Below are 27440 nucleotides of genomic sequence, written 5' to 3' on the forward strand. Positions count from 1 at the left end.
TATGAGAGTATTAGTATAAGATCAGGCTAGGAATTCAAGGTGAAGCCAGATTGTGAAATGACTCAGATGACAGACTAAGTAGTTTAGTGGGGGTGGTATCCCCCACTTGAAGATAAGCTCCTTATGAATAGAGGTTGTTTCATTCTTTATACTTAAATCCCCTGACACATAGTTGGTGCTTAATAAACTCTTGTTGATTAACTGATTGATTATATTGGTAAAGATGACAAAAGAAGAAAATCACAGGTATTGAAGGAGCAGCAGGAGGACAGGCATACTAACAGCATACAGCTAGTGAAGCTATGAATTAGTCCAGCCACTATGGAAAGCAATTTGAAACTATATCCACAAATTCACTAAATGGTGACCCAGCAATTTTACTGTATTACTAGAAATATATTCCACAGAGGTCAAAGGCTAAGGGAAATAACCCATATGTACAAAAATATTTATAATAGTCCTTTTTGTAGCAAAGAACTAGAAAAAAGGGGGAAGCATCAATTGGGGATTGAATAAATGCATGGTAGTATGTGAATGTAATGGAATAGTATTGTGCTGAAAAAAAATATGAATATGATAAGATTCAGAGAAAACTAGGAAGACCTGTATCAACTGATACAGAGTTAGTGAGAAGAACCAGGAAACAATTATTCAAGGACAACAATGATGTAAAGGAAAAAAACTTGAAAAGACTTTGCTACTTTGGTCATTGTAATGACTAATCATAGCTTCAGACAATAGATGAGGAAGCATGCCTCTCACCTCTTGGCTAAGAGGTAATAAACTAGAGGTGTCAAATGAGAAATGTATTTTCCAGACATGGTCAATATGTTTATCTGTGTTGCACGATATGTTTACTTAACACAAAAGAAATCTTTTATTGGCAGGGCAGCAGGAAAGTTAGTAGGTAATGATGCAAATGGGGGGAAAAAAGATAGAAAAGACCACAAGGAAGTACAGAAGGAGACACAAACAAGCAGGGCAGCTTTGCTTCAACGAAGCTTTGAAATTAAATTTAATATATCTTTAGAGATTTATATGTAATAGAAGTTCATGATTTTACATACAATTCTCTTTTCTGCTTTTTGTCTATTGAAGTATTTCTGTTGTTGATAGTTTAAAGTTCATAATAAAAAAAATTAAATACTACCTTTTTTCAGAGTCAGTTAAACACAAAAATTGGAAGCTTCCCAAAGCCAAGGATGTGAGCCAATACCACACCAGCTCCCATGAAACCAACCCTGAGTGTGTTATATTACATTAACAATTTCTACAATACAAGTGAAACATATTATCTCATACTGACTACTTTAGTATTTGCCAATTTTAGGTCAATATGTTAAGTAAAAAAGGACCATTTGGAACTCTGATTTAATCTGACTCTTTGGCAATGTTGTTCTACAGATAAAAAGATAAAATACACTTTCCATGACTCTTGCTGTAGAGTAGCACTGAAGTATTTATTATAATTCACTCAGAATAGCTTAAAAGAGCTAAACAACATTTCAGGAGAGGATGAAGAAGAACTAATAAAAATCTGAAGAAAAATGCTTCCATCTATTTACTCAGCATGCTAGTGGCACCCATGAAAGCTAGAGAGTGCTCCATCTTTTTGATCATTTTTTTTTACTGTCAGATAGAAAGTTGACAATTTATTATCACTTTCCTATTTCCTTCTTAATTTAATTGACCTATTAATGGCTTAAGATCAGCACATGACTACTTTTCTAAAGCTTACAAGCAATTTTATTAACTTAGTCATCATCCCCAGAATACTTAGGTTGTATATAGACAACAGAATCATCAAAAATGGGTTCCAACTCTAACTTCTGAAACCAATCCACTCCTAGCCAGCCAGAATGTCAAGTCAAGGTCAACAGATACGTATTAAGCTCTTACCATCTGCCAGGCACTGTGCTAAGTACTGGGAACACAAATGCAAGCAGAAATTAAAACAGCCCCTGACCACCAGGAGCTAACATTCCAATGGGGGAAGACAACACGTAAAAGAAAACTGAAAGAGTTAAGGAAGAAGCAAAGGAGCATAGTAGAGAAACTCTGGAGTAGTCAGGAATGAGGTTGGAGAAGAATGAAGACATAGCAGGCCTGGACACCCTCTTTAAAATGAAGGTTCTAAGCAATATTGTACAATGAGGAACTGTGAATGACTTTGCTATTCTCAGGAATACAATGATCCAAGACAATCCCAAAGGACTAATGATGAAGTATACTATATGCCTCCAGAAAAAGAACTGATATTGTTTGAATACAGACTGAAACATGCTATTTTCACCTTCTTTCTTTCATTCTTTTTCTTTTATTCGAGTCTTCTTGTACAAAAAGACTAATAAGGAAATTTTTTTACATGATTGTATAACCTATATCTGATTGCTTACCTTTTCAGGGAGGAAGGAATAGAATTTGGAACTAAAAAGGTTTTTTTAAATTGTTTTGACATGTAATTGGGGGGGGGGACTTATATGTATATATACACATATGTGTGTATACACAAACAAATAAATAAAATAAAATGGAGGGGGAAATGGAGGTTCTAGGAGCAACTAGTTAATCCAGAGAGGCTGCAGGGGCATTTTCAGTAAAGACATTCAAATACTATTTAAAACAATCAATCAGGGGCAGCTAGGTGGCACAGTGGATAGAGTACCGGCCCTGGAGTCAGGAGGACCTGACTTCAAATCTGGCCTCAGACTCTTGACACTTACTGGCTGTGTGACCCTGGGCAAGTCACTTAACTCCATTGCCTAGCCAAAAAAAATCAATCAGCAAATATTTATTAAGTACCTGCCATTGTCCAGAATATTGGGCAGACCACTGTATGGTGAAGTTATAGGAAGAAACAGACAAAAGTAGCAAAGGATACACAAGCATAGAGGGATTGTAATCTGCATCATGGGAGGAAATACCCACATCAATGAGATCACAGATGTATTTCAATATTTGAGGAGATGCAAAGCATTGTCCTGGGAACCACAAGAGAAACCAAAGAAATAGCAGATATCATTCCTGACTTTACAAAATTTAAGCTATAGTTTGGTAAAATAACACATATACATGGGAAAGATAACTGACAACATAAGGTCATAAATGTATCTCAGAATCTAGGCACTGAAAAGGTCCTCAGGGCAAGGGTGATATTATAGTGGAAGGATTTCTGTACTTAGAGTAAGGAAAAACCTTGAACCTGACTTGAACCCTGTCTCTAATATTTATTAAGTGTTTGACTATGGGCAACATGGAAATTGCAAAGAGGCAAGTTTAGGCCTGGTATCAGAAAAAAAAACCTTACTAATAATTAGAACTACTCAGGAGTAATTTGGGCTAATTCATGATGTGCGGGGTCCTTTGCTGGAGGTCTTCGTGCAAATCACAGATAAACACTTGTTGGGTTTATTGCAGCAGGGATACTTTTCTAAGCATAGACTGGATCAAATGGCCTCTGAAATCTCTTCCACATCTGCAATTCTGTGATTCTGTGAACTCACTTGCCCCCAGAAGCCCACCCATCACCTATCAACTTCCCTATAGTTGTTCATGATAGTATCACCTTCCTTAACACTCAAGGTCTAAAGTTCAGTCACCTCTGACTATTTCCTCAACTTCATCTCCCATTACCTATTGCTGTACCCCACTGCAGCTACACACAGAGATGTTCGTACCCTTGATCCTGCCATTTCCTTTAACGGTTCCACTTCCATGTTCATGAACTCTTAATTCCCCTCATCTTATTATAATCTGTCAGCATTCCACCATTTCTTCTGCCTTGCAACCCCAAACACTGCCCTTTGTCCTCATTATGATGCCTAATCTCTCCACCACCATTCTTTCCCAGGCTGCCACCCAGGCACTAGCTTCACTCTCCTCCCTTTCCTATCTTGATCACTTGGAGAACAAGTTCAACTCTATGCTATCCTTTTCTCTTGAGTCCCTTGCCCCTTTATCCTGTCACAGATCTTGCCCTGCCAGTCCTCAGTACCATCCACTGCCTTTGCTTTTACTCATGTGCTGCTGAATGATGCTGGAGAAACTCACAAACCATGATGACTCAATCTTATTCAGCTTAATGTCATATAGTCCCAAATGGACACTCACTGTGGCAAGATATCTCTCTAATCAATTTATCATCCCATTTACCACATCAGTTTTTCTAAACTTTTTCATCCCTCCTCAAACTTCCCACATCTCCCCTCTACCCCATCCTTTCAGTGGAGAACTTTGACTCATATTTCACTGAAATATCAAAGCCATTCACCGAAAGCTCCTTCTTCTCCCCTTCTCTCCAATTCACATCACTCTGATGCCTTCAACCACTCTCTCTTCCTTCACCCCTGTCTTACATGAAGAGGTGGCCCTTCTCCTTGCTAAGCCTAACATGTGGTCATGCACAAGTGATACCCTTCCATGCCATCTTTTCCATACCCCCTTCATCATCCTTACCATTTCACTGAACTTCAATCTCTTCCTGTTTACTATCTGCTTCCCTACTACCTATAAGCACACTCATGTCTCCCTCATGTGATCCATCCAAACTAACTAGATATTAACCTGTATCTTTCCTCCCTTTTGTGGCTAAACTGCTTAAGAAGTCTATCTTCAACAGTTGCTCCCACTTCCTTCCCTCTCATTCTTTATATTCTGGCTTCCAACATCATCACTCAACCAACAAGTGTACTCCAAAGTTACCGCTGACCTCTTAATCAAATCTAACAGCTCATTCCCAATCCTCATCCTCCTTGACCTCTCTGCAGCCTTTCATACTGTCCATCACTCTCTTCTTCTTGACATGGTCTTCTCTCTAGATTTTGATGACACTACTCTTTCCTGGCTCTCTTAATTGTCTGATGGTTCCTCGATCTCCTTTGCTGGAACTTCATCCAAATCACACTCACTTACTATAAGTGTCCTTCAAGGCTCTGTCCTGGGCCTTTTTTCTTCTTCCTATATCATTTGGGTGATCTCATCACCTTCTACAGATTATCACCTCTATACTGATGATCCCCAAATCAAGTTATCTAGACCTAAATACTCTCATAACCTCCAGTCTCACATCTCTAACTGCACATTGGATATCTCAAACTAGATATTCCATAGACATCTTAAATTCAACTTGTCCTAAGCTGAATTCATTCTCTTTCTTCCCCAAATCCTCCTCTCCTTCCTAACTTACCTATTACTGTAGAAGATACCACCATCCTCCCTATCAACCAGATTCTCTACCTAGATGTCATTCCTCACTCTCTCTCTTACTTCCCATATCTAATCTGTTGCCAAGTCCTGTCAATTCTACCTTTGTAACATCTCATCTCTCACATATGCCTCTTCTCTCCTCTGACACTTTCACTACCCTGGTACAGATCTTCATCACTTCATACCTTAACTATTACAATTGTTTGCTGACTGTTTTCTCCTCATCAATTTTTCCTCGCTAAAGTCCATTCTCCACTCAGCTCTCATATTAACCTTTCTAAAGCACAGGACTGATACTGTTACCCTCCCTCCACACACTATTAATAAATTCAAGTGGTTACCTATTTCCTTCAAGATCAAATTATAAAATTCTCTCTTTGGTATTCAAAGCCATAATCTGTCCTCTTCTTACCTTTGCAGTCTTCTTACACTTTACTCCACTCCATGTCCTCTGTGATCTAGTAACACTGGCCTTGACATGCTGCCCATATGATTCTTCATCTTCCCACTCTGGCATTTTTACTGATTGTCTTCGCTGCCTAGAATGTTCTCCTTCATCATCTCCACCTCCTGACCTCTCTGACTTCCATCAAGTCCCAGTTAAAATCTCATTTTCTACAAGTCTTCCCCCCTTACTAGTACTGAGATTATCTCTAATTTATTGTTGCATATGTATGACAAATATAGCTTTTTGTGCACAATTACTTGCATGTTGTTTCCCTCATTAGACTGTGAACTTCCTGAGAACAGAGACTGTCTTTTGTCTCTCTTTGCATCTGCAGGACTCAGCACTGTGCCCAATATATAGTATATGCTTGATAAATGCCCACTGACTAACTCCTAAGTATTGTCTCCTCTCTGGGTTTTTTGTAGTATTATTGTTTTTGTAGCATTATTCTCTCTTGATCTCCTCCTACCTTTCTGGCTACTCCAAATGGGAATCAAAATCCAATTCAATCATCATCCATGCCACGCCTACTATCTGTGGCTGGTCCACAAAGCTCTGCCCTGAAGTCTTTTTTCTTCATATTCTCTCAGCAATCTCATCTGCTCCCATGGGTTCAATTTTCATGTCAATGCCCACCATTCTAATATCTGCACATGCCCTTTCTCCAGAGCTCATGTCTTGCAATGCCAATTTTCTATTGGACATTTCCAAAGGGAAGTCCAATAGGCATATCAAACTCAACATGTCTAAAATAAAACTCAGTATCTTTCCTCCAAACCAATAATTCTTTCTAATGTTCCTATTTCTCTTAAGAACATGAACATCCTTCTTGCCTAGGCTGGCAATTTCAGAATCGTCCTTAACTCCATTCCTAATCCACTCTCTCTCTCACTGCATATATCCAATTAGTTGTCCAGTCTTGTTGACCCTGTTTTTACAACATCTCTCATACCCATCCCTTTTTCTCCACTTGAATGGTTACCACCTGAGTTCATACCCTCATTATTGCATGACTGGACTATTGCAATAGCCTCTTAATTGGTATCCCCAGTTCAAGTCTCTAGAAGCCATATTCCACACAGTGGCTAAATTAATACTCATAAAACATGGGTCTGTGTCATGCTGCTGCTCAAAAACAATCCATTGGTTTTCTATTGCCTGGAAGATCAAATGCACTCTTCTGTTTGACATATAAAGTGCTTCACAATCTGCTTCCTCCCCCCCTTCCCAGGATTATTACACATTAATCCTCTTCAAGTGCTCTCAGTTTCAGCCAAACTGGCCCCCAAGCTGCTCTTCTTACACAATACTGCCCCTCCTGTCTCCTCGGCACAGGTTGCCCCACATACCTGGAATGTACTCCCTCCTCATCTCTACCTCTTAGAATCCCTGCCATGCATCAAAGCTCACAATAAATGCTGCTTCCTATGAAAGGCCTTTCCTGATTCATCCCCCGCCCTCATACTAGTGTCTCTGCTCCTACTAAAAAAAAAAATTACCTGTACTTCCTTTGTGTACATTTTAATTTACTTATATATACACATTATTTTCCTTGATAGAATGTAAGCCTCTTAAGAGTAGGGGCTTTTACATTTTTGTCTTTGTATCCCTAGGATCCGGTACAGAGTCTAGCATACACTACATGCATATTTCCATTGGGCTGGAACCAGTTACAATATTTTACAGAATTATAATTTCAAATAGTGAAAATTGAAATACATTTGACCACTTCAGGGAATTCCTTATTCAAACTAATCAGGACCTAGCTGTAATCGCCTATTGATTGACTGTTTGATTCATAATTTCATGAACAACATACAGTTCAGTAATCATGATTCCAAATCAGTGTTACATTAGGAGAATGCTTGTTCATGATCCAGCAATCAAAGAACTCTGTGGCCTTTCCTGATCTGCATTTAGCTTTTAACTCCTGATTGCAGATTTCTTTCCATTAACTCCTCAGAAAGCTCATTTTCACAGTTTAAATATAACTGCCCAAACCAGGGAACTTTACCAATTTTCTTTATCAGTAAGTCAGAAACAGGGGGACAAAAAAGCAAGCTGACCAAAAAAGCATTTTACCCATTAATTTAGTAGAGTGGTCTGTTTACGTAATAAAGATCCATTATCCAAAGCTGATACAGATTTTATAAGCTTTATAGCCTCTCCCCACTGAAGTTATAATAGTCTGACCAAATTACTCTCCCCCATTCAAGATCGATCCCTTCTTCCCTTCCCACTCCAAAGTCACTGAAGACTTCTTTCTTTCTTTCTTTCTTTTTTTTGGCAATTGGGGTTAAGTGACTTGCCCAGGGTCACACAGCTAGTAAGCATCAAGTGTTTGGTCTGAGGCTGGATTTGAACTCAGGTCCTAATGATTTCAGGGCCAGTACTCTATCCACTATGCCACCTAGCTGCTCCCATCACTGAAGACTTCTAGAGAACCCTTTAAGGAACATAGCAGACATTATGCAAAGGCAAAATAAGCAATTAATTTGAAGTGGGGGGGATGCAAAATTCCTCTGTCCCTTCCCAAAAATATCTCCCCTACTGAAGGACCTGAGAAGTTATACCACCAGCTAGTAAAAAGAGTGGTGAACCTAGAGTCAGGAAGACTTGAGTTCAAATCTAGCCTCAGATACTTCCTGGCTGTGTGACCCTGGGCAAGGCCCTTGATCTCTGTCTCAGTTTCCTCATCTGCAAAATGGGAAGAATAATAGTACCTACCTTTTAGGATTGAGGAGGATAAAATGACAGAATATCTGTAAAGGGGTTTGCAAATCTCAACGTACATAAATGTTACCTATTATCATCTAGTCTGAATACTTCTAGTGAAAGGAAACATCGCTTCAAAAGGTAGCTCATTTCATTTTTTGGCAGTTCTACTTGTTGAAAAGGTCTTCCCTATATTGAAACAAAATCTGCCTTTTTGTGAATAATTCCCTCGGTCTTAGTTAACTGCCCTGGAGCCCCACAGAATAACTCAATCCATAGAATCACAGGATAACAGAATGTGTTAGAGCTAGAAAGGATTTTAGAGGTCACCCAGTCAGAGGTGACAAATTTAGAGCTGAAAGAAATCTCAGAGGCCATCTAGCCCAACCTCCTCATTTTACAGATGAAGAAACTGAGGCCTAGAAAGATTAAGTGACTTACCCAAGGTCATATAGGCCACAAGTGGTAGAACTGGGATTCAAACTGAGATAGAAGTATAGGATCATAGATTTAGGGCTGGAATAGACCTCAGAGGTCACTTAGATCAACTCCTTCATCTTAAAGAAAAAGAAACTGAGGCCCATAAAAGTTAAGTGATTTGACCAAAGTTATACCCAACGTTAAAAGCAGGAGAGCTGGAATTTGAACCAAAGTTTCTTTTTTTTTTCTTTTTTGTTTTTAAATTTTATTAATTTATTTTGATTTATCAACAATCACTTCCATATGCTTTTGAGTTGAAAATTTTTCTCCCCCTTCCTCCCCCCCACTCTCCCCAAGACAGTGCACAATCTGATACAGGCTTTACATTTACATACCCATGAAACATATTTTCACATTAGTGAAGTTGTAAGTAAAAATTAAAACCAATAGGAGGAACCATCAGAAGGATGAAACAAAACTCAACAGAACGTAAAAATAAGTGATAGCGATTCAACTTCCATAGTTCTTTCTTTGGATGGGGACAGCATTTTCCATCCCGAGGCCCCTGGAGATGTCTTAGATCCTTGTAATGCTAAGAAGGTGAACCAAAGTTTCTACATGATAATCCTACATGTAATTGAAGACAAGTTATCAAATTGTTCCTGAATCTTCTTGTCACAGTTTCTTCAGCAGTTCCTCATATGACATGGTTTACACACTGCATACTGTCCCTGTCACTATCCTCAGGCCACTGTTGGGTCAGTGAGGATTAGAAGCCCAAACCTAGTTTCTACAGTCAGCTCTCTGAATGTTCTCTGTGTAAACAACCTCAAAGGTCCAAAATTTTTTAAGTACAGTTATCCCTTCTACATTGCAACTTTCCTCAGCACAGTTTCCATATATTGCATAAGAAATTAAATGGAATTTGGGGGGAGTTTTGCAGAAGCTGCTGATGAGACAAGAAAGCCAGCAGATGACATAGAGCCTATGACCAAATACTTAACCCAAATTTTACAATAAGGTACTGTAAATACCTCATAAAAGAAAAAGAAAAAATTCAGACTTTTTCTCTGGTATGAATGGAGGGCCAAAAAATTTTACTCAGATTCCCTAGATCACTGGGGTGGGGGGGACAGGAGGAGAAGGGGGGTGGCAGATGCTGCACTCCTAACCCCATAATGTGGAAGGGATAACTATTTTTGAATATCAGAACATTTGTCACTCTAGTCTTCTGGTGCCTCTTCTGATTTTCCCCAGCTTCCCAAAGATTTTCAATTTCATATCAGAAAGCTTTCAATACTTTGGCATATCAACTTTCCCCCAACCCAGGTCAGGAAACTTGCATTCACTTAGGCACCAAGATACTCCCTATCACCTGGCAAGAGCTACAGTTAGGAAGGGGTGACTAGAGCTTTGATCCAGGACACCAAAATTTAGAGAGCACTGACAGCATCTGTATTCCTTGAGTAGGTAGACACAATGATGGCTCAGGTGAGTAGCCAAAATCCAGGGAGAACAACTCCTGCATGTGGTAGACTTTGGGTCCACCATCCCTGAGCCCTTAGAACAGTGGCTGGCACATAGTAAATGTTTAATATACAGTTGTTGCCCACCTGCCTAAATCCCACAAATCTCCATCTACGTCATGTGATGATCTCCTGCATTCCAAAACATTCTCTGGTTTATCAATGCTCTTCTTAAATTGTGACACCCAGAACCAAACTCAGGGCTCCAGCTATAGTTTGACCAGCTCAGAGTTCAAGGGAATGATCACTTTATTTTTTCAACATTTACTTCCACAAGATTTTGAGTTTCAAATTTTCATCCCATCTCGTCCCTCCCCCCACCCCAAGATGGCATGCATTCTGAATATCCCTTCCCCTAGTCTGCCCTCCCTCCTATCTCTCACCCCCTTCTCTTATCCCCTTTCCCTTCTACTTTCCTGTAGGGCAGGATAGATCTCTATACCCCATTTCCTTTTTTTCTTACTTCCCAGCTGCATGTGAAAGCATTTTTTAAAAAAACATGTGTTTTTAAAACTTTGGGTTACAAATTTTCTCCCTTCCTCCCTCCCCACCCACCCTCATTGAAAAAGGCAAGCAACTCAATATAGGTTATACATGTGCAGTTATGCAAAACACTTCCATAGTAGTCATGTTGTGAAAAACTAACTTGATTTCCTTAATCCTATCCCACCCACCCCCATTTATTCTATTCTTTCTTTTGTCCCTGTCCCTCCTCAGAAGTGTTTGCTTCTGATTACCCACTTTCCCAATCTGCCTCCTCTCTATCATTTCCCTGCTCTCGTCCCCTTCTCCCCCTATTTTCCTGTAGGCTAAGACAGCTTTCCATGTCCAATTGAGTGTGTATGTTATTCCCTCTTTAAGCCAAATCCTACGAGAATAAGATTCACTCATTCCCTCTCACCTTCCCCATTTCCCCTCCACTGTAAGAGCCTTTTCTTTTCTGTTTTTTTGTGAGATAATTTACCCCATTTTACCTCTCCCTTTCTCCTTCTCCCAGCATAATCCTCTATCATCCCTTAATTTTGTTCTGCAGATATGACCCCTTCATCTTCAACTCACCCTGTGCCCTCTATCTATATTTATCTCTCTCTCTCTCTCTCTCTCTCTCTCTCTCTCTCTCTCTCCTCTCTCTCTCCCTCCTCTCTCTCTCTCTCTCTCTCTCTCCCCCCCCTCTCTCCACATATATATATAGATATATATAGATATATAGATATATATACATACGTACATATATACATACCTATAATTTTTTTCCTCCAACTACCCGAATACTGACAAAGGTCTCATGAGTTACAAATATCATCTTTCTATGCAGGAATGTAAACAGTTCAACCTTAATAAGTCTCTTATGATTTCTCTTTCCTGTTTACCTCTTCATGTTCCACTTGAGTCTTGTATTTGAAAGTCAAATTTTCTATTCAGCTCTGGTCTTTCCATCAAGAATGCTCGAAAGTCCTCTATTTCACTGAATGACCATTTTTTCCCCTGAAGGATTATACTCAGTTTTGCTGGGTGGGTGATTCTTGGTTGTAATCCTATCTCCTTTGCCCTCCGGAATATTATATTCCATGCCCTGCAGTCCTTTAATGTAGAAGCTGCCAAATCTTGTGTTATCCTGATTGTGCTTCCACAGTACTTGAATTGTTTCTTTCTGGCTGCTTGTAATATTTTCTCCCTGACCTGGGAACTCTGGAATTTGGCTACAATATTCCCAGGATTTTTCCTTTGCAGATCTCTTTCAGAAGGAAATCGGTAGATTCTTTCAATTTCTATATTGCCCTCTGGTTCTAAAATATCAGGGCAGTTTTCCTGGATAATTTCTTGAAAGATGATGTCTAGGCTCTTTTTTTGATCATGGCTTTCAGATAGTCCAATAATTTTTAAATTCTCTCTCCTGGATCTATTTTCCAGGTCAGTTGTTTTTCCAATGAGATATTTCACATTGTTTTCTAATTTTTCAGTCTTTTGGATTGTTTTACAATGTCTTGATTTCTCACAAAGTCACTAGCTTCCAATTGCTCTATTCTAATTTTTAAGGAAGTATTTTCTTCAGTAAGCTTTTGGACTTCCTTTTCCATTTGGCCAATTTTTTTTTAGGGCATTCTTCTCCTCATGGCTTTTTGGACCTCTTTTGCCATTTGGGTTAGGCTATTTTTTAAGGTTATTTTCTTCAGTATTTTTTTGGGTGTCCTTTAGCAAGCTGTTGACTTGTTTTTCATGATTTTCTTGCATCACTCTCATTTCTCATCCCAGTTTTTCCTCTACTTCTCTTACTTGCTTCTCAAAATCCCTTTTGAGCTCTTCCAAGGCCTGGGACTGATTCATATTTTTCTTGGAGGTTTTGGATGTGGGAGCTTTGACTTTGTTGTCTTCTTCTGGTTGTATGTTTTGATCTTCTTTGTTACCAAAAAAAGATTCTATGGCCTGACCCTTCTTGCCAGGTTTGCTTAGGATCCCAACCAATTACTTGAGTATAAACTCTTTATTAAGATAGAGGGCTGTTTCCAATGTGAAGAATGTACTGTCCCAAGCTTCAGGGGTTTTGTGCAGCTGTTTTCAGAGATACTTCTAGGGACCTGTAAATTTTCATTTCTTCCAAGGTGGTATGATCAAGGAGTGAGGTGTTTACTCCTTTCCTGGCCTGTGCTCTGGTCTATGAGTGACCACAACCCCTCTTTTCTGTCTTGTAACTGTCAGGAGGATTTTCTCCCTACTACCACTACAAGCTCCACCACTCCAGCACTCCTTCTCACCCCAGGACCGCCCCTCAGAATTGTGACCCAGATCCAATAATGGGCAAAGCAAGAGATTCCTGCCTCAGCACTGGCAAAGAGATCCCTGCAATCCCCCTGTGATCAGCCACTCGATTCCCCCTCAGTCTGTGGGCCAGAAGCTCAGGAGATCCCTGCCACCTGAAGGCCATGCTCAGGAACTGGGGCTAAGACCTAGCTTCTCTCTCACCACAGAAACAGACTTTTCCCACTGACCTTCTAAGTTGTCTTTGTTGTTTGTGGATTGAGAAGTCTGGAAACCGCCACAGCTGCCTGTGATTCAGTCTTCTGAGGCCTGCTTCAGGTTCACTGCGGCCTGTGAGCCCATGCCAAACTGCACTCCTCTATCCGCCCAGCACGATATACCTTTCTGATCAACAATCCAGGCTGTCTTGGGCTAGAAATTTGTTTCACTCTGTCTTTTTGTGGGTTCTGCTGCTTTAGAATTTGTTCACATCCATTTTTTTATAGGCATTTGAAGGGGTTTGGGGGAAAGCCCAAGCAAGCATTCACTCTGTCATCTTGGCTCTGCCCCTGAGCTCTCCAAAGGATCACTTCTTTATTTTTGTATCTCTTAATCCCACCCAAGGTCACATATGCTTTGTTGGATGCCACAACATACTACTAACTTCTGTTAAGCTTGCAGTCCACTGAAACTCCAAGATCTTTTTCAAACTACTGTCAAACCATACCACTTCAATCCTATATTTGTGAAATTGATTTTTGAACCTAGGCTTATGACACTTACGTTAACAGTTTATGCCAAGCTTTCATAATCAACTTTGTTTTCCTATCCCTCCTTTTATCTTTTGCAAATGTCCTTTTAAAAATTCAAGTCCATTGGAGAGTTCTATATGTAGCCATGTTAGTTTCTTTAGCTGTTGCTCACCCTATATAATATTTTCAAAATGCTTTGCACAGTTCCTGGCATATAGTAGGTGTTTAATAAGTGCTTATTTCATTCCATTAAATTCCTTCATATTTATAGCTTTCCAAGTTCCAATTCAGTCTCAGACTCTTACTATGTGACCTTCATCAAGTCATTTAACCTCTGTTTGTCTCAGTTTCCTCATCTGTAAAATGATACATACCTTCCAGGGTTGTTATGAGGCTAAAATGAGATAATAATTGTAAAATGTTTAGCACAATGCTTTACATATAGTAAGTGTTATATAAATACCAGCTAACAAAAACTTTTAGACCTTGTCATCCCTCTTAGAGCAATTTTCCTTTTTAAAGTTGCTGGCCAGAGTAAGAGTATCCACCTTTTCTCTGAGCTTTCTGAAATCTGTTTTTCCTCAAGAAAGGGTCTTTATCTAAAGATAATCCCCTTTTTTTTCCCTTGGCTATTATGAGCTTTAAGATGAGATAGTGACTAAGGCTTTCATCAGTTCCACTTTACCATCTTCCTTGTTGGCTAAGATTAAGTCTAAGGTGGAAATTTCCTTCATTGTTTCCTCTGCTATCTGAGAAATAAAATTATCTTTAAGTGAGTCAAGATTATATTTAATACTTTACTTTTATCAAAAAATTTCCAGCAAATCTTATCAGTAGTAATTTATTCTTCTGTGTTGGTGGGGGGGTCTTCTTTTTCAAATGTATTTCTAGGGGAGATAAGGCTTAGAATAAACAGCTATGAAGGGTCATAGAGGTCCTCTGGTTCAACTCTCTCATTTTGCATATGAGAAAACACAGGTTCAAAGAGGCAGACTTGGCCAAGACGTAGGCTTGGCCAAGGTCACACAGCCAGTAAATGTCAGAGTTGGGATTTTTTTCCTATTTTTTCCCCAATGTTTTTCCATTGTATCATGCTGTCCTTGACAATTTAGTGTAAAATAAGTATTCACCTTCCTCTACTGAGAGACGAGGGTAGGGTGGAAATACCTAGCACCTTGTGGGCAGGGTGCTGAAAAGAGAGGAAAAGGTCCCAGAAAAGAGCAACACACCAAATCTGTCCTACTTAGATGATTTGTTCTGAGAATCCCCCAAAGCACTTCTGGTATGTTCTTAAGATAAAGGTGACGTGAATAACCTTCAAGAAAACACAAATCAGCTCCAGGTCACACAAGCTCAGTTATTGCCCTAGAGAAGGGCCAATTTCACTGCAGAACCAAACTGAGACAGTCCTTTGGAAGCTTCCAGAGCAGGAACAACTCAAAACTAAAAGAAACATTTTGAATTCTCTGTAATTCCCTCAGTTGCTAGTCTCACTCTCCAACTTATTTTGTATATTTACTTATAATTACACATAGTTTCTTGCAATAGGATGTAAGGTTCTTGATAGAAGAGTGTTCCATTTTTTGTCTGGATTCCTAATGCCTGGCACATAGTAGGCACTTTGATTCTTTTTTTTTTCCTTTAAATTTTAGGCGATTGGGGTTAAGTGACTTGCCCAGGGTCACACAGCTAGTAAGTGTTAAGTGTCTGGTCTGAGGCCAGATTTGAACTCCAGTCCTCTTGACTTCAAGGATGGTGCTCTATCCACTGTACCACAAAGCTGCCCCATGTAGTAGGCACTTTTAATAAATTCTTGTTGATTAATTAAATTTTCTCAGTATGTCATATTTCGATTATTTCATTCCTTGGTGGTGGTCCTGTCAGAGGCAGAAAATGGGCAGAGGTAAAAGGAAAATGAGCTTTAAATCATTTCACATAGCTACTTATTAGCAATTCTAATAAAAGGCTTTATGGGAGAAGCGTTCGATACAAATGAGAACATCAGAGGTTTGCTATGGATTTCCTTTGTGCGTGGTTTACCTGTCCCTCATTTTCATGATTGTCAGAAGTTATCTATTCAATTAGCTATGCATCGATGCACCCATCTTTCCCATCCCTCTCCAAAATAAGGTAAAAGTAGATAAATGTTAACTATATTTTACCTAAGCTCAATTACTTCAATGGGGAAAAAAGAAATTATCTTCCTAATTTTTCTCTTTGGTCTCTAAGACATATCTTCCAGGACATGGAAGAAAAGAAAACCTTTGTACACTATTTCTATACCCTATTTTTTTCTTAACTGAACATGATGGACTTGCACTTTTGGGGTAAAACAGAATTTCCTTACCATCCTTATGGACTTGCGTTCGGGAAGACAAACCAGTCTCTTATTGGTCCCTATGACTATGCTACTATGTTGAAGAAGTTGGGCAATTGAGCCAGGAAGCGCTGCCCACTCAATAAGCTAAAAGATGACCTCAAGAGAAACAAAAAGCTCTTTTCTTTAAGCATGTCATATAGAACTCTTCAAGCTTTCCCTTGAACTTGCAAAGTGGGTAGGGAGAGGAGGAGTTAGAGGATGTTTTTCCCTAGTAACATATATGGTGACTACACATATGTAGAGCACATGCTTACCTAGGGAAGCCTGAGACAGGACTCAAAAGTCCACAGCCGCCTCTGCTGCTTTCATGTTTCCTTCCCTGAGAACATCTGAATGAACCGTAATCATAGCCTTGGTGGTAAATTAAGATATTAAGAGTTTAAAAGTTCTGAGTCAGGTGCTAATTGCTACTGAGAGGCGACTCCTGCAAGGTCAGTACTTCTCAGAGGAGCAGCATCACCACCATGAAAGTTCTTCAACTAATGGGCCAAAGTCAAATGCTGGCTTGCCTAGATATCCGGAGTCAGACGGTGCACAGCAAAGGTGAACACCAAATATTTGACCAGTAGCCCTACAAGAGTTTTATATGGAGTTTCGTGCTGAGTTTATCTGCACTGCTCGGAATCGTAAGAGCTACAGTTACTGAATCAGTTACTCTGCGTCATTTAAAAGACAAGTTGATCAGTTTTGAAGTGACAAGCTGTAGTATGCTAAAAAGATATTGGATGTTAGAACTGCTTTGTGATCACAGGGTAAATGTAATTTATCTTGTTTATTATTTTATTTTATTATTTATTATTTCTTTTCTGTTAGTATTTATATTATCTATAATATAGATGAGAGTATTGTTAACCCCGAGCTGTGGGCCCATTCACAGAGAAGCTATTTGTTAATGCAAGCATATGAATCTTTTGTGCTTTCAGCCTTTCTTTTGCAATACAGGAAATAAATAGCTTTTGTTATTATCTACTTTGTTATTAAATGCATTCCCTAAAATGAACCCTGTTAATTCCTTTGGGCGATACCATAAGCATAAACTATACCTAAGTTTTCCCTTAGAACTCCAGAGTAAGGTGGTACTGAGAATCTGAGAAAAGCCTAACTCCTCTCTTTTAGGGGTGAGGCTCCCTCCTCAAGAATGAAACTGGGCCCATATGAGCCCAAAGTCAGGGCCCTTTGTGGGAAAAGCATGCTACTATCCAAAGCTAAGAGTAGGCCTTAAAGCCTACACAGCATGATGAAGTAGATAGAGAGCAATCCTGAGACAGGAAGCCCTGATCTTGCCCTGCCTGTGACATACACTTGGCTATAGGACCCTGGGCAAATAATTTCACCTTTCAGTTCCCCTCAGTATTCTCTAAGAATGTAAATAAACTGGAGAGGAATAGAATTCTCTATAAATAAAATCACGGGTCAAGTACACACAAAAAAAGTCTAAGAAGCATGTGAACATGAGGTGGTGTCCTTCCAACCCACGCGTGTAAGGATGTGGAACGCCATCTAAAGCGTTCTTATTCATCACACACCTGGAAATGACCCTCATTGAGCTCAGTAACTGAAAGATTAATCTGGGAAAACTATCATAAAAATATTCAGCCATCTCAGAGTAAAACGCATTTTATAGATTGATGCACTTGCACTTTGGGGTAAAGCAGAAATTCCTCACTCTCCTTATGGACTTGCATTTGGGATGACAAACCAGTCTCTTATGACTACACTACTGTGTTGAAGAAGATGGGACAATTGAGCCAGGAAGAACTACTCACTGTATTATGTATTGTATAATTTCACATTATGTAAAAATGGTTTTTCTTTGAATCAAAATTCATTTTATAACTAGACAACTCATGTTACCTCTCTAGGTGAGAAATTTTCATTATGCAACAGTCAAGTTTGCATTAGAAATATAGACAAACATCTACTTTTTGAAAATGTATAGTTTTATTGTTACCAGTTGTTTAAGATTGAGGGAAGCAATCGGGGTTAAGTGACTTACCCAGAGTCACACAGCTAATAAGTATCTGAGGTTGCATTTGAACTCAGGTCCTCCTGACTCCAGTGCCAGTGCTCTATCCAATGCACCACCTATCCACCCAGAGTTGTTTAACATTTGTAAAAAACCTTAGTACAAAGAAACATTTTCATTCATTTGTAAAATGTAAATTATGAATACCTATACATATACATATGTGTGTGCATGTATATAAAAATCTTTATAATTTGTGAACTAAAAAGCAATAGGAAGACATATTCTTTATACAGACAAATTGCTCACAGTTCAACTACAAAGCTGTTTGGAGAAAACAGAAGAGTTCTCCAATGGTTTCTATTTTTGTTTTAGAAGTCTTTGAAGATTTCACAATTTGAAGGTTTAGTTTTTTATTATAATTTCTAATTTTTGTCTCACTTTTCATTCCTATCTGAATAGGACAGGATACAACAGAACAGGACAGAAATCAAATTTAGCAATTTCTAGATCTCAACATATTTATATTTATTAATTTATAATGAGTTACAGAATTTTCAGTAAATGGAAAAATTCCTCCAGGCCTATCACTTCCTAATAAATATTAAAAAGCTCTTATTTTGGATAGAAAAATAAACTACATTCTTTTTTTTTTTAGAATGCTATTTCCAGTTTTCAAATGATCGTGGCGGTCAAGAAGTATAGAAGGTTGTACTTTGTACATACCAACAATTATCAAGGACACTTCAGTCTATGGCCACTGTTCAATAAAATTATTTAACCCAAAAGTTTTAATTATAATTATATCTCCATTCAAAAGGCAAATAAAAATGTCAACTAGAAAAGAATGAGAACACTTTTAATTTTCCAGTAAAATGTTATAAAAAGCAAAGAAAAATTTCAAAATATAAGATGGAAGTAGAAAATGGCTTCTTATTATACAATATTTGACTGGTCAGCAATAGGGCAAACCAAGCCCCTCTCTATATAACTGTAATAATCAAAGTCTCAAAATGGGGTATTTATAGAGTGTTACCACAAAGTGACTGGGCTCATTATCCAAGCCAGAAAAACTGACTTAAATTTAAAGCTGTTAGAGACCCAGGAGGTCATCTACTACAAGTCCTTTACTTTCTACGGGAAGAAACTGAGGTCTAGAGAGGTTAAGTGACTTAACTAGGTTGTATGACTGCTAGAATTTGATAGCATTATATTTATATAAATTACATACATATATTTACATATATAGCATATTTAATAGTATTATTACCATATTACTTCTGATTCCATATCTAATTTTTTTCCTGCTTTACTCTCTGTCTTTGAGTTCACTTACTGCTTTTGCCCAGATGGCTCTCAGTTTTTATATCCAGCACCAATCTCTTTCCTGAATTCTAGTCCCACCTGCCCAAATGCCTATTGGACATCTCCAAGTGGAAACACCCTCTGGCACCCCAAACTTCAGTATATACAAAACATTTTATTGTTAAAATGAGAAGTTCTCTAAACTTCCCTCTTGCTGTTGAAGACATCATCACCTTTCTAGTTATCTAGGTTTAAAACCTCAAAGTCATCGTATGACCTTCCTTCTCCCTCACTCCAATATTTAATCATTTGGCAAATTCTGTGGACTCTACCTGTATATCAGCTCTTATATCTATCCCCTTCTCCCCATGTATATAGCTACCACCCTGTTTCAGACCCACACTACCACTCACTCAGACTTGCAAGAGGTTTCTAATCAGCCTCCCAGCCTTCTATCTCTCCCATCTCCAGCCTGCAACAAATGAATTTTTATGAGTGGCTGTAGTTACTCTTTCTCCTCAACTCCAACCTGGCATGCCCTGATTGTACTGTTGCTAATTTAGTGGTTTTCAATTATAATAAAGAATATAAGAAAAAAAGTTAGAATACATTACTCTGATGTCACATTTTTGGTAAGCTCGCGTCCCATCTAATAATATTGGAATAGGAGTAGGACCTGGAACTGTGATTACATTGATATAAAGAATTCCCAGGTGAAGAATTTCCCTCGACTAATACAAGCTGGCACCTTCTGTGCAACTCATTGTCTTATAGAGTTGCCTAGAGCACTTAGAAATTAAGGAACACGGACAGTATGTGTCACAGGTGAGACCTGAATGCAATTCTTTTTGGTTTTAAGGCTAGCTCTCTATCATTACCTATAGTATTACTAATAATAATAATTTTAAGCTGTAATTATTGCTGAAAAAACTAAAAGTTGAATCTGATATCTGTATCAGAGCCAAATCTTCTCTCATAGGTATAGAGAAACAGTAATACAGGACAAATAATTGTCCTCTAAATATAACAGTAAAAATTAAAACTTTCAAATGCTTAATATTTATAGGACATTTATAGAGTATTAATATAAAGTGACTGGTCCTGTGATCCAAAGCCAAAATTATGAAGTAGCTCTATCAATTTTTTAAAAAATCACAAATAAGGAATATTGAAAGTCATGCCAAGGACAAAGAAAATTACATATCTTTCCACTTGAAAATTGGTCATTTTCCCTAGGACCCTAACACAGCAGGACCAGATTCACTTACCTACCTGTGTGGTTGGGAGAAGTTCGAGTACTTAATTTTACCACCAGAGGGAGCCCAAGGATCCAATATTGTCAAGACAACCAATCAAACCTGTTGGCTAAAGAGATGCATACTCTGTAAGTATTGTCAATTTGCACTGGTTTTGAATGAATGCAAAACAAGACATAGGCAAACCTTTTAAAGTTCACCCTTTCTTTCATATGCATGTATTTTTATCCTCAGCACAAATCATTCTGATATGTTCATGATCTTTTTTTCCTTTAACTGTAGATAACTGACAGAAACATTCATAGGTTGAGGTCTTCTTAGCAATATATAGGATATGACTATAAAGTAATATAATTTTTTTAAAATATACTTTAATATTTCAAGGATCTGTGTTTCATCAGTATGGGCTTTCCCTCAACCAGCTGAGATCACAAACTTATACTGTCCTAAGTTGCTGTAAATGAAGAAAACGAATATTTTAGTGACCAATATTCTGCTTCTAAGTTTCTATGAATTTAGCCACTAGGCTGGTCCTATCACAACAGACAAATAATAAACCATCCCTGAAGTCATACTCAAAGTCTTTTCGATGACTTTACAAACCCTAATGAATTCTGCAAATACGATTGCTGTTCAGTCTTGTCCAACTCTTTGTGACCCCATTTGGGATTTTTTTTTGGCAAAGATACTAGAGTAGTTTGCCATATCCTTCTCTAGCTCATTTTACAGATGAGGAAGCTGATGTAAAAATGCTTAAGTGACTTGCCCAGGGTCACACAGCTAGTAAGTGTCCGAGGCCATATTTGAACCCAGGAAGATGAGTCTTCCTAACTTCATGCCTGGCATCCTATCCACTGCACCTAACTGCCCTGATAAATAGAAATTCATTTGCAAAACATTCAGAGGAGACTGAAAGAAGTTTGCCTTGAAAAACAGCAATAAAACCAGTAGAATGAAAGAGTAAACAGGAAGAATGGCATGAGACTCAATTAAATTAGATCATCTCAAGAGTTATTGGCATAACTAAAAGAATAATAAATCAGTGGAAGATGGAATAGATTTGCTAACACTGTATTTTGACTCGAAAACCTTAGTTCCTAATGGTCTAAATGAGAAAGTAGAAATTACATTTAGAAATATGTAGTTGGAAAGAAATGCTTACCTAAAGTATTTCAATACTTCTTAAAAGTATCTGTGAACTGATGCTTGAGTATTTTCTCCGTTAGTGCATACTTCAACCCTTTTAGCCCTTCTTTGAAGGGTCAGCTGAATTTGGTTTCTCATCAGCATCCTAGCAGTATCCTCTGTACATCTGGTAGCAATGTCTGCATCAAGAGGCAAAGACAAATAAGGAATACCGAATCTACAAAGAGTCCAGCAGAAAACTACATCAGACCTAATGAAAACATTGTAAGGGTTCCATGAAGGGAAGAAAAGGAATTCTAGCAAAAGGACTTCCAAATGCTATGATGATCACCTTTGCCACATCATGAGCTCTAAGTTTGAGCCCATTCACTCTATACTCTATACGTATTTGTGGGAAAGTATCTCCCAAACTTTTGGGGGAAAATTTTTGTACCAACTGTTCTTACTATACCACCTTATTAGTAAGAATAGTTGTTATAAAACATTTCTAAAAGCTAATTAAGTCTGGCAGGCTAATTGACATCAATTAATTATTATTGGGCTAGCATAGTGGTAGGGGCTCGGGAGTTATAATAATAGAAAAGAACACTAACCCCTCAAGGATTACCCTAGAATCCTGAGGAGTAAAGTAATTACCCTTGGGGGACCCAACCTGCCCCTATGAATATGGGTTTGGAATAGTAGTCAGGCAGCCCTAAGTGTTTATTAATATGTGATCCCTGTTCTACAGTAGCAATTGTACTAGAGTATTCTTTGAGGAAGTCTATAGACCAAGAAGTGTCCAGAGTGGTGCCAAGTGAAATAAAGAATAATAAAAGCACATTCTTCTTGGATCTGTAGTAAATGCAAGCCCATTCAATGAAACAATCAAAATGCATTTATTAAGTGATTGCTATGTACAAACACAGTAAACAGAGGCTAAGTGATTTGCCCACATTGGAATGGCTAGTAAGTGTCTAAGGCTAGATTTGAATGCAGGTCTTCTTAATCCCAAGTCTATTGCTCTATCCACTGCACCATCTATCTGCCCAGAACTGAAGCTCTTCTTCAGGCAGGAAATGAGAGTAGTCTAGACTCCCCTGTTTGATAAATCTTCCTTATGCAAAGTAGACTGCCTTAGTAAGGTAGTTGTTCTTTTCTTACTTAGGGTGACCAGCCAGTTATACTTCCCAGATTCCTATTTAGGTTTTATTCAAATGAGCATCTGTGAACAAAGGTACTGAAGTACAAGTTCATTATCTCACCGGCCTATTCATATTCATTTGAGTTATTCAAGTATCAGCCCATTCCTAATATTCCTTACACATGAAAATGGTTTCCCTGTTATATTTCAGTGTGTGGACTTCTTCCCAGTGTGACCTCAGTTTTGCTAAGTCTCAACAGGACATAGTATTATACCATATCCAGTGCTTAGCACAGTGCCTGGCACATAGTAGTTACTTAATTATTGATTGACTGATTGATTATATACTAATAGGATCTAGAAATCCACACCAGTGGCAGGTTTATTACATAATGATGGTCTACCCTGTTGCTGCCCCCTTCTCCCTACCAAACAGAAAGTCTAGAGATTTAGGCCCTTTGGCACCTGCTTGAAAGCCCTCCATTTCCCCACCTCTTCACCTCCAATCCACTCAGCTTTGGGATTCCTCCTAGGGCAGAAGTGCTCTGTTTGGTGAGTGAGTGAAAAGTAAAAGCAAGTTACTTTAAGGCCTACTCAGGATAGGTATCTTGCCATCTGCCCTGGAGCTACAAGTGGAATCCGTTCCTCACCCCCCCTTCACTTAAACTTTCTCTACTTCTTGCTGTTGACCTGGGAATAAAAATATCACCATTATTACTGGAAAAGGGCACAACAATATGACACCATTTTCATAGCTTCATTCATAATCCCTGTTATTACCTTGATTAAAAGTTTCTTTCCTGGACAGTACTCCCTTATATGTGTTCCATTTCCACTATTAGAATGTAAGCTTCTTGAAATGTATTGTCTCATAGTACTATATACAAATGTTGTTGTTGTTGTTGCTATAATTATTTTATCGTGGTTTTCAAAAGGGAGAGACTTCTGACCATCCTAAGCCAGGAGTTGTCAGTCTTGCTGAAGAGAACACCAACTGTGACACATTCTCACTATTTAACTCGGTCATTGTTGCAAGTCACTTAACCTCATAATGCTCTCAAATCATCTCAAAGCTGTAGAACTCTCTAAGATGATAATCTGTCTACTGGCATTAGTGGAGAAAGTTTCTTTACCAGGAGTTCCCTATATTAGCTTTGGAGTAAAAAAAATTGTTGCCATAATTAATACTGGGCTTTCAGTCCATTAAAATCTCCAGGTATTTTTATCCCAAAATGTTATTTAGTCACATTTTCCCCTTCCTGTACTTTGTAGTATTGATGTGGATACAAGTGGCGCCCTAAGGGTTAAAAAGAATATTAAAGGTTGCTTTTCCAGTATTTTGGAGATCCTGTAACTTGAGGGCATCCTAAAGTTTTTTTCCCCTTATCTTGAAATACCACAAAACTTCTCCTTATCTTCTAAGACCAAAAGAATTGCTTTTTTTCCTTCCTTATCCCACGTCCTTCTGTCTTTCCTATTCTGTCAGCCATCTTCCTCATCCTGTATCATAAAATTCCTCCTTATAAGCAACCATCTCCCTCATCCTGTGTCATAAAATTCTTTCTTAATCTTCAACCACTATAAAACCCTAAAACTACATCATCATCCTGAACATCTACAAGCTTTCTTTCTATATAAGCCTGTTCTCCAAATATCAGTACCTTTTTTTCACTCAGCCCCATGGCTACAATAAAAGGGTATGTGTGTAGCTTTCATGTAATAAAGTTCCCATTGGCTAAGAGAAAGTCATCTAAGTGAATTCTTTCATACCTGAACTGTTCTCCCAAATCTGACCTCAACAGTATGAATCCAAATAACAGTCAGGTTATAGACTAGGCCCCAGCCCTCCAACAGGAATGACAGATGTGTAGAAAGACCAGGCTAAAATGAATGATGAATCCCTAAGTGAAACACTGAGTACCAAAACTTTTTTACCAACTCTAATGTTCATCCTTACCAACTTAAATCAAGAGCTGTGTATTTAAAAGTGGCTTGGGATAGTTTTGTTCATTCATAAGAAGCTCTGGTTCATTTTGTTCTCCTAACTATAAAACAATGTAAACTTGCTAGACCTTAGTGTGCTGTGGTATAACTTGAATCAAAACAAAAGGAGTCAATGCGTAACTACCCATCCTTTTCCAGTGCCCTTCTATCTGCCTGCTAACCCATCTCATAAGCATGAGACCCACACCTCAGTACAGAAACCCTGATTCTATTACTAAATAGTCACTGTATAAATTGTTTTATGTGGTTTTAAGTTTATAAAACTGGAGAAACAAGTTGAGATCTAGATTTAAAGTCACTGCACTTAGGAATAATAAAGAAAGAAATCCCTCTCTCTGTTTTTTTGTCATATTTAATAAACTCTCGGAAGCAGTGAGTACTAATCAAGCAGTAATATAATCATTTATGTGCCCCCAAACAAGACTTGAAGATGGTGTTCCATACATTTTAGTGTCCAACTGGAGACACAAGATATTAGACCCTTCACAAAGTAAATCCATCTATGCTACAGAAAAAAAAAAAGTTTTCAGACATTCAAAGTATGTTCAGGTATAAAACCTGCACTAATCTTATTTCAATATAGTCCCAGGAGTTATATAGTTACCAATATAGTTACCAGGAGGTAACAACAGTTCTCTAAGAGAGTAGTGTTACTTAAATAGAAAGAGATCCCTACAGGGCTTACATTGACTTAGAAAATCACAAATTAACATTATGTTGTATGGCATCTTTATTTTACCACACTTCCCAAACGCATTTTAATCTAGTTCTGGGCCTTTGCAAATGCCTGAGTTTGACACCTCTGCTCTAAGACTCTGTCAATAAAGTGTAAGTTTTGACAGTTACTACAAGGCTGGAAAGTCTTGAAACTTGTCTGGAAAAGCTGAGCTTGGAGAGTCGGCAACCTGGGATTGCATGGTGTGTGTGTGGCGGGGGGGGGGGGGGGGGGGGGGGGGGGGGGGTTGCAGAACCACCACAACTTCTGAAGACCATCCCCTAAGGGTACCTCTTATAGGGGCTGGGTGGGATCCCTATCTCTAGCCAACCCCACACACCAGGGCTTGTAATGGAGAAAATGTTAATGACGCAGATTCACCTTTAAAGCACGTCCTGTGTACAATTTCACATTGACCAGGGTGCGCCTGCCTTCCACTTAACTCCTGGGGTAAACTTGGCAAACCAACTTAATCGGGCCTCCTCATTTTCCCATTTGTCACTAGAGAGGTTAAACCTAGGATAACCTTTCACGTCTCTCCTAGCTCCTTTCAGCCATCATCCTCTTCCTCTCCTTCCCTAGTGCTCTCGCCTCCACCACTCCCGGGCTCACTTAGTCAGAGGAGCCCAGGAGGAGCCCCATCCTGCAGGATCTCCTTACCCGGCCTCCCCTGCTTTCCCCCTTCCCCCTCCTCCCAAGCAGTTTGGATCGGTCTCCATAGAAACAGAGCGGGCGGAGGGGCCTGCTCCTCGAGGGCGCGCGCGCGCGCTGGAAGGGGGTCGGGCTCGCTCCCGCCCTCTCTCCCTCCTTCCCTTCCGCGCCGGCGGGCACGCGGGCTCCCGTCCCGGCGCTTGCCGCGGCGGTTCCACCGCAGGGCCCGTTAAGGGCTCCATCCCGAGGTCCCGGGCAGCTCGTGAGGCGACATGCTGAGGCGGAGCCTGGAAAGCCGGTAACAATCCCCCCGGGAGCCGAGGGAGACCCTGCCTGGGCTGGGGAACGGGCTGGGGGTGGGAGGGAGGTCGTGGAGGGGAGGCCCGGTAGATCCCTCCTCTCTTCCCTCCGCTTCTCTCTCTCTCCTTCCTTGCTTCCCCTCTTGTCTTCCTCCCTCCCTCCCTTCCTTCCCCGGAAAGGGTCCTTGTAGGCCCACTCGGAGATCCCGGCCCCGCCAGGCTCTAGTCGGCGGGCCTTCTCCAGGCCCTGCGGGGGGTCCTGAGGCCTAAGGGAGGGCTCCAGCCGGGAGGGAAAGGAGAGTCACCTTATTTTGGGGGTGAGGGCAGAAGGAGGGGCACCGGCTAGGCCTCGTGCGTGCACGCGTGTCGCCGCCCTCTCCAGGGACGCCCAGACCAGACAGCTGCAGGATGCGGTTTCCAACGTGGAGAAGCACTTCGGGGAGCTGTGCCAAATCTTTGCGGCCTACGTGCGCAAGACGGCCCGGCTGCGGGACAAAGCCGACCTCCTGGTGAATGAAATCAACGCCTACGCCGCCACCGAGACGCCCAACCTGAAGCACGGTCTGAAGAACTTTGCTGATGAGTTTGCCAAACTTCAGGACTACAGGCAAGCGGAGGTAGGAAGGCAGCGGAGAACCTCGCTGTGATTTGTGCCTGCCCTGTAATGGGCGAGAGAGGTTGGACTTCTTTATTATTACTATTATTACATTGATGATAACAAAAAATATTTAGGGTAGCAACATTGTATAATGACAGTTGGGTGAAGTAGAAAGAGCCTGGTTTTTACAATAAA

At 39.6% G+C, this 27440-nt stretch overlaps 1 protein-coding gene and 1 long non-coding RNA gene across 5 annotated transcripts in view; one reads left to right on the forward strand and one right to left on the reverse strand.

The window, feature by feature from the left end:
• Window positions 1-12480: 12480 nt before the first annotated feature.
• On the reverse strand, window positions 12481-27041 carry LOC110198555 (uncharacterized). Its single transcript, XR_013486285.1, has 5 exons — window positions 26953-27041; window positions 21872-22034; window positions 20726-20818; window positions 18179-18303; window positions 12481-15679 (listed from the first exon to the last, which is right to left on the reverse strand). It is a non-coding gene; the product is annotated as an uncharacterized LOC110198555 (long non-coding RNA).
• CIBAR1 (CBY1 interacting BAR domain containing 1) overlaps window positions 26450-27440 on the forward strand; it is a 40661-nt gene continuing 39670 nt past the window's right edge. For 2 of the 4 annotated variants that reach the window (XM_020972896.2, XM_020972899.2), the window contains exons 1-2: window positions 26453-26646; window positions 27030-27264. In XM_020972896.2, the coding sequence (XP_020828555.1) occupies window positions 26621-26646; window positions 27030-27264 (261 nt within the window). In that variant the 5' untranslated portion in view covers window positions 26453-26620. Of the gene's footprint in view, window positions 26647-27029; window positions 27265-27440 lie in introns of all 4 variants that reach the window. The other 2 variants (XM_078153661.1, XM_020972898.2) reach the window with 2 other exon arrangements.

The sequence above is a fragment of the Phascolarctos cinereus genome, unplaced genomic scaffold (genome assembly GCF_003287225.1).
Source record: "Phascolarctos cinereus isolate Bilbo 61053 unplaced genomic scaffold, phaCin_HiC Scaffold_4;HRSCAF=312, whole genome shotgun sequence".
Lineage (NCBI taxonomy): Eukaryota > Metazoa > Chordata > Mammalia > Diprotodontia > Phascolarctidae > Phascolarctos > Phascolarctos cinereus.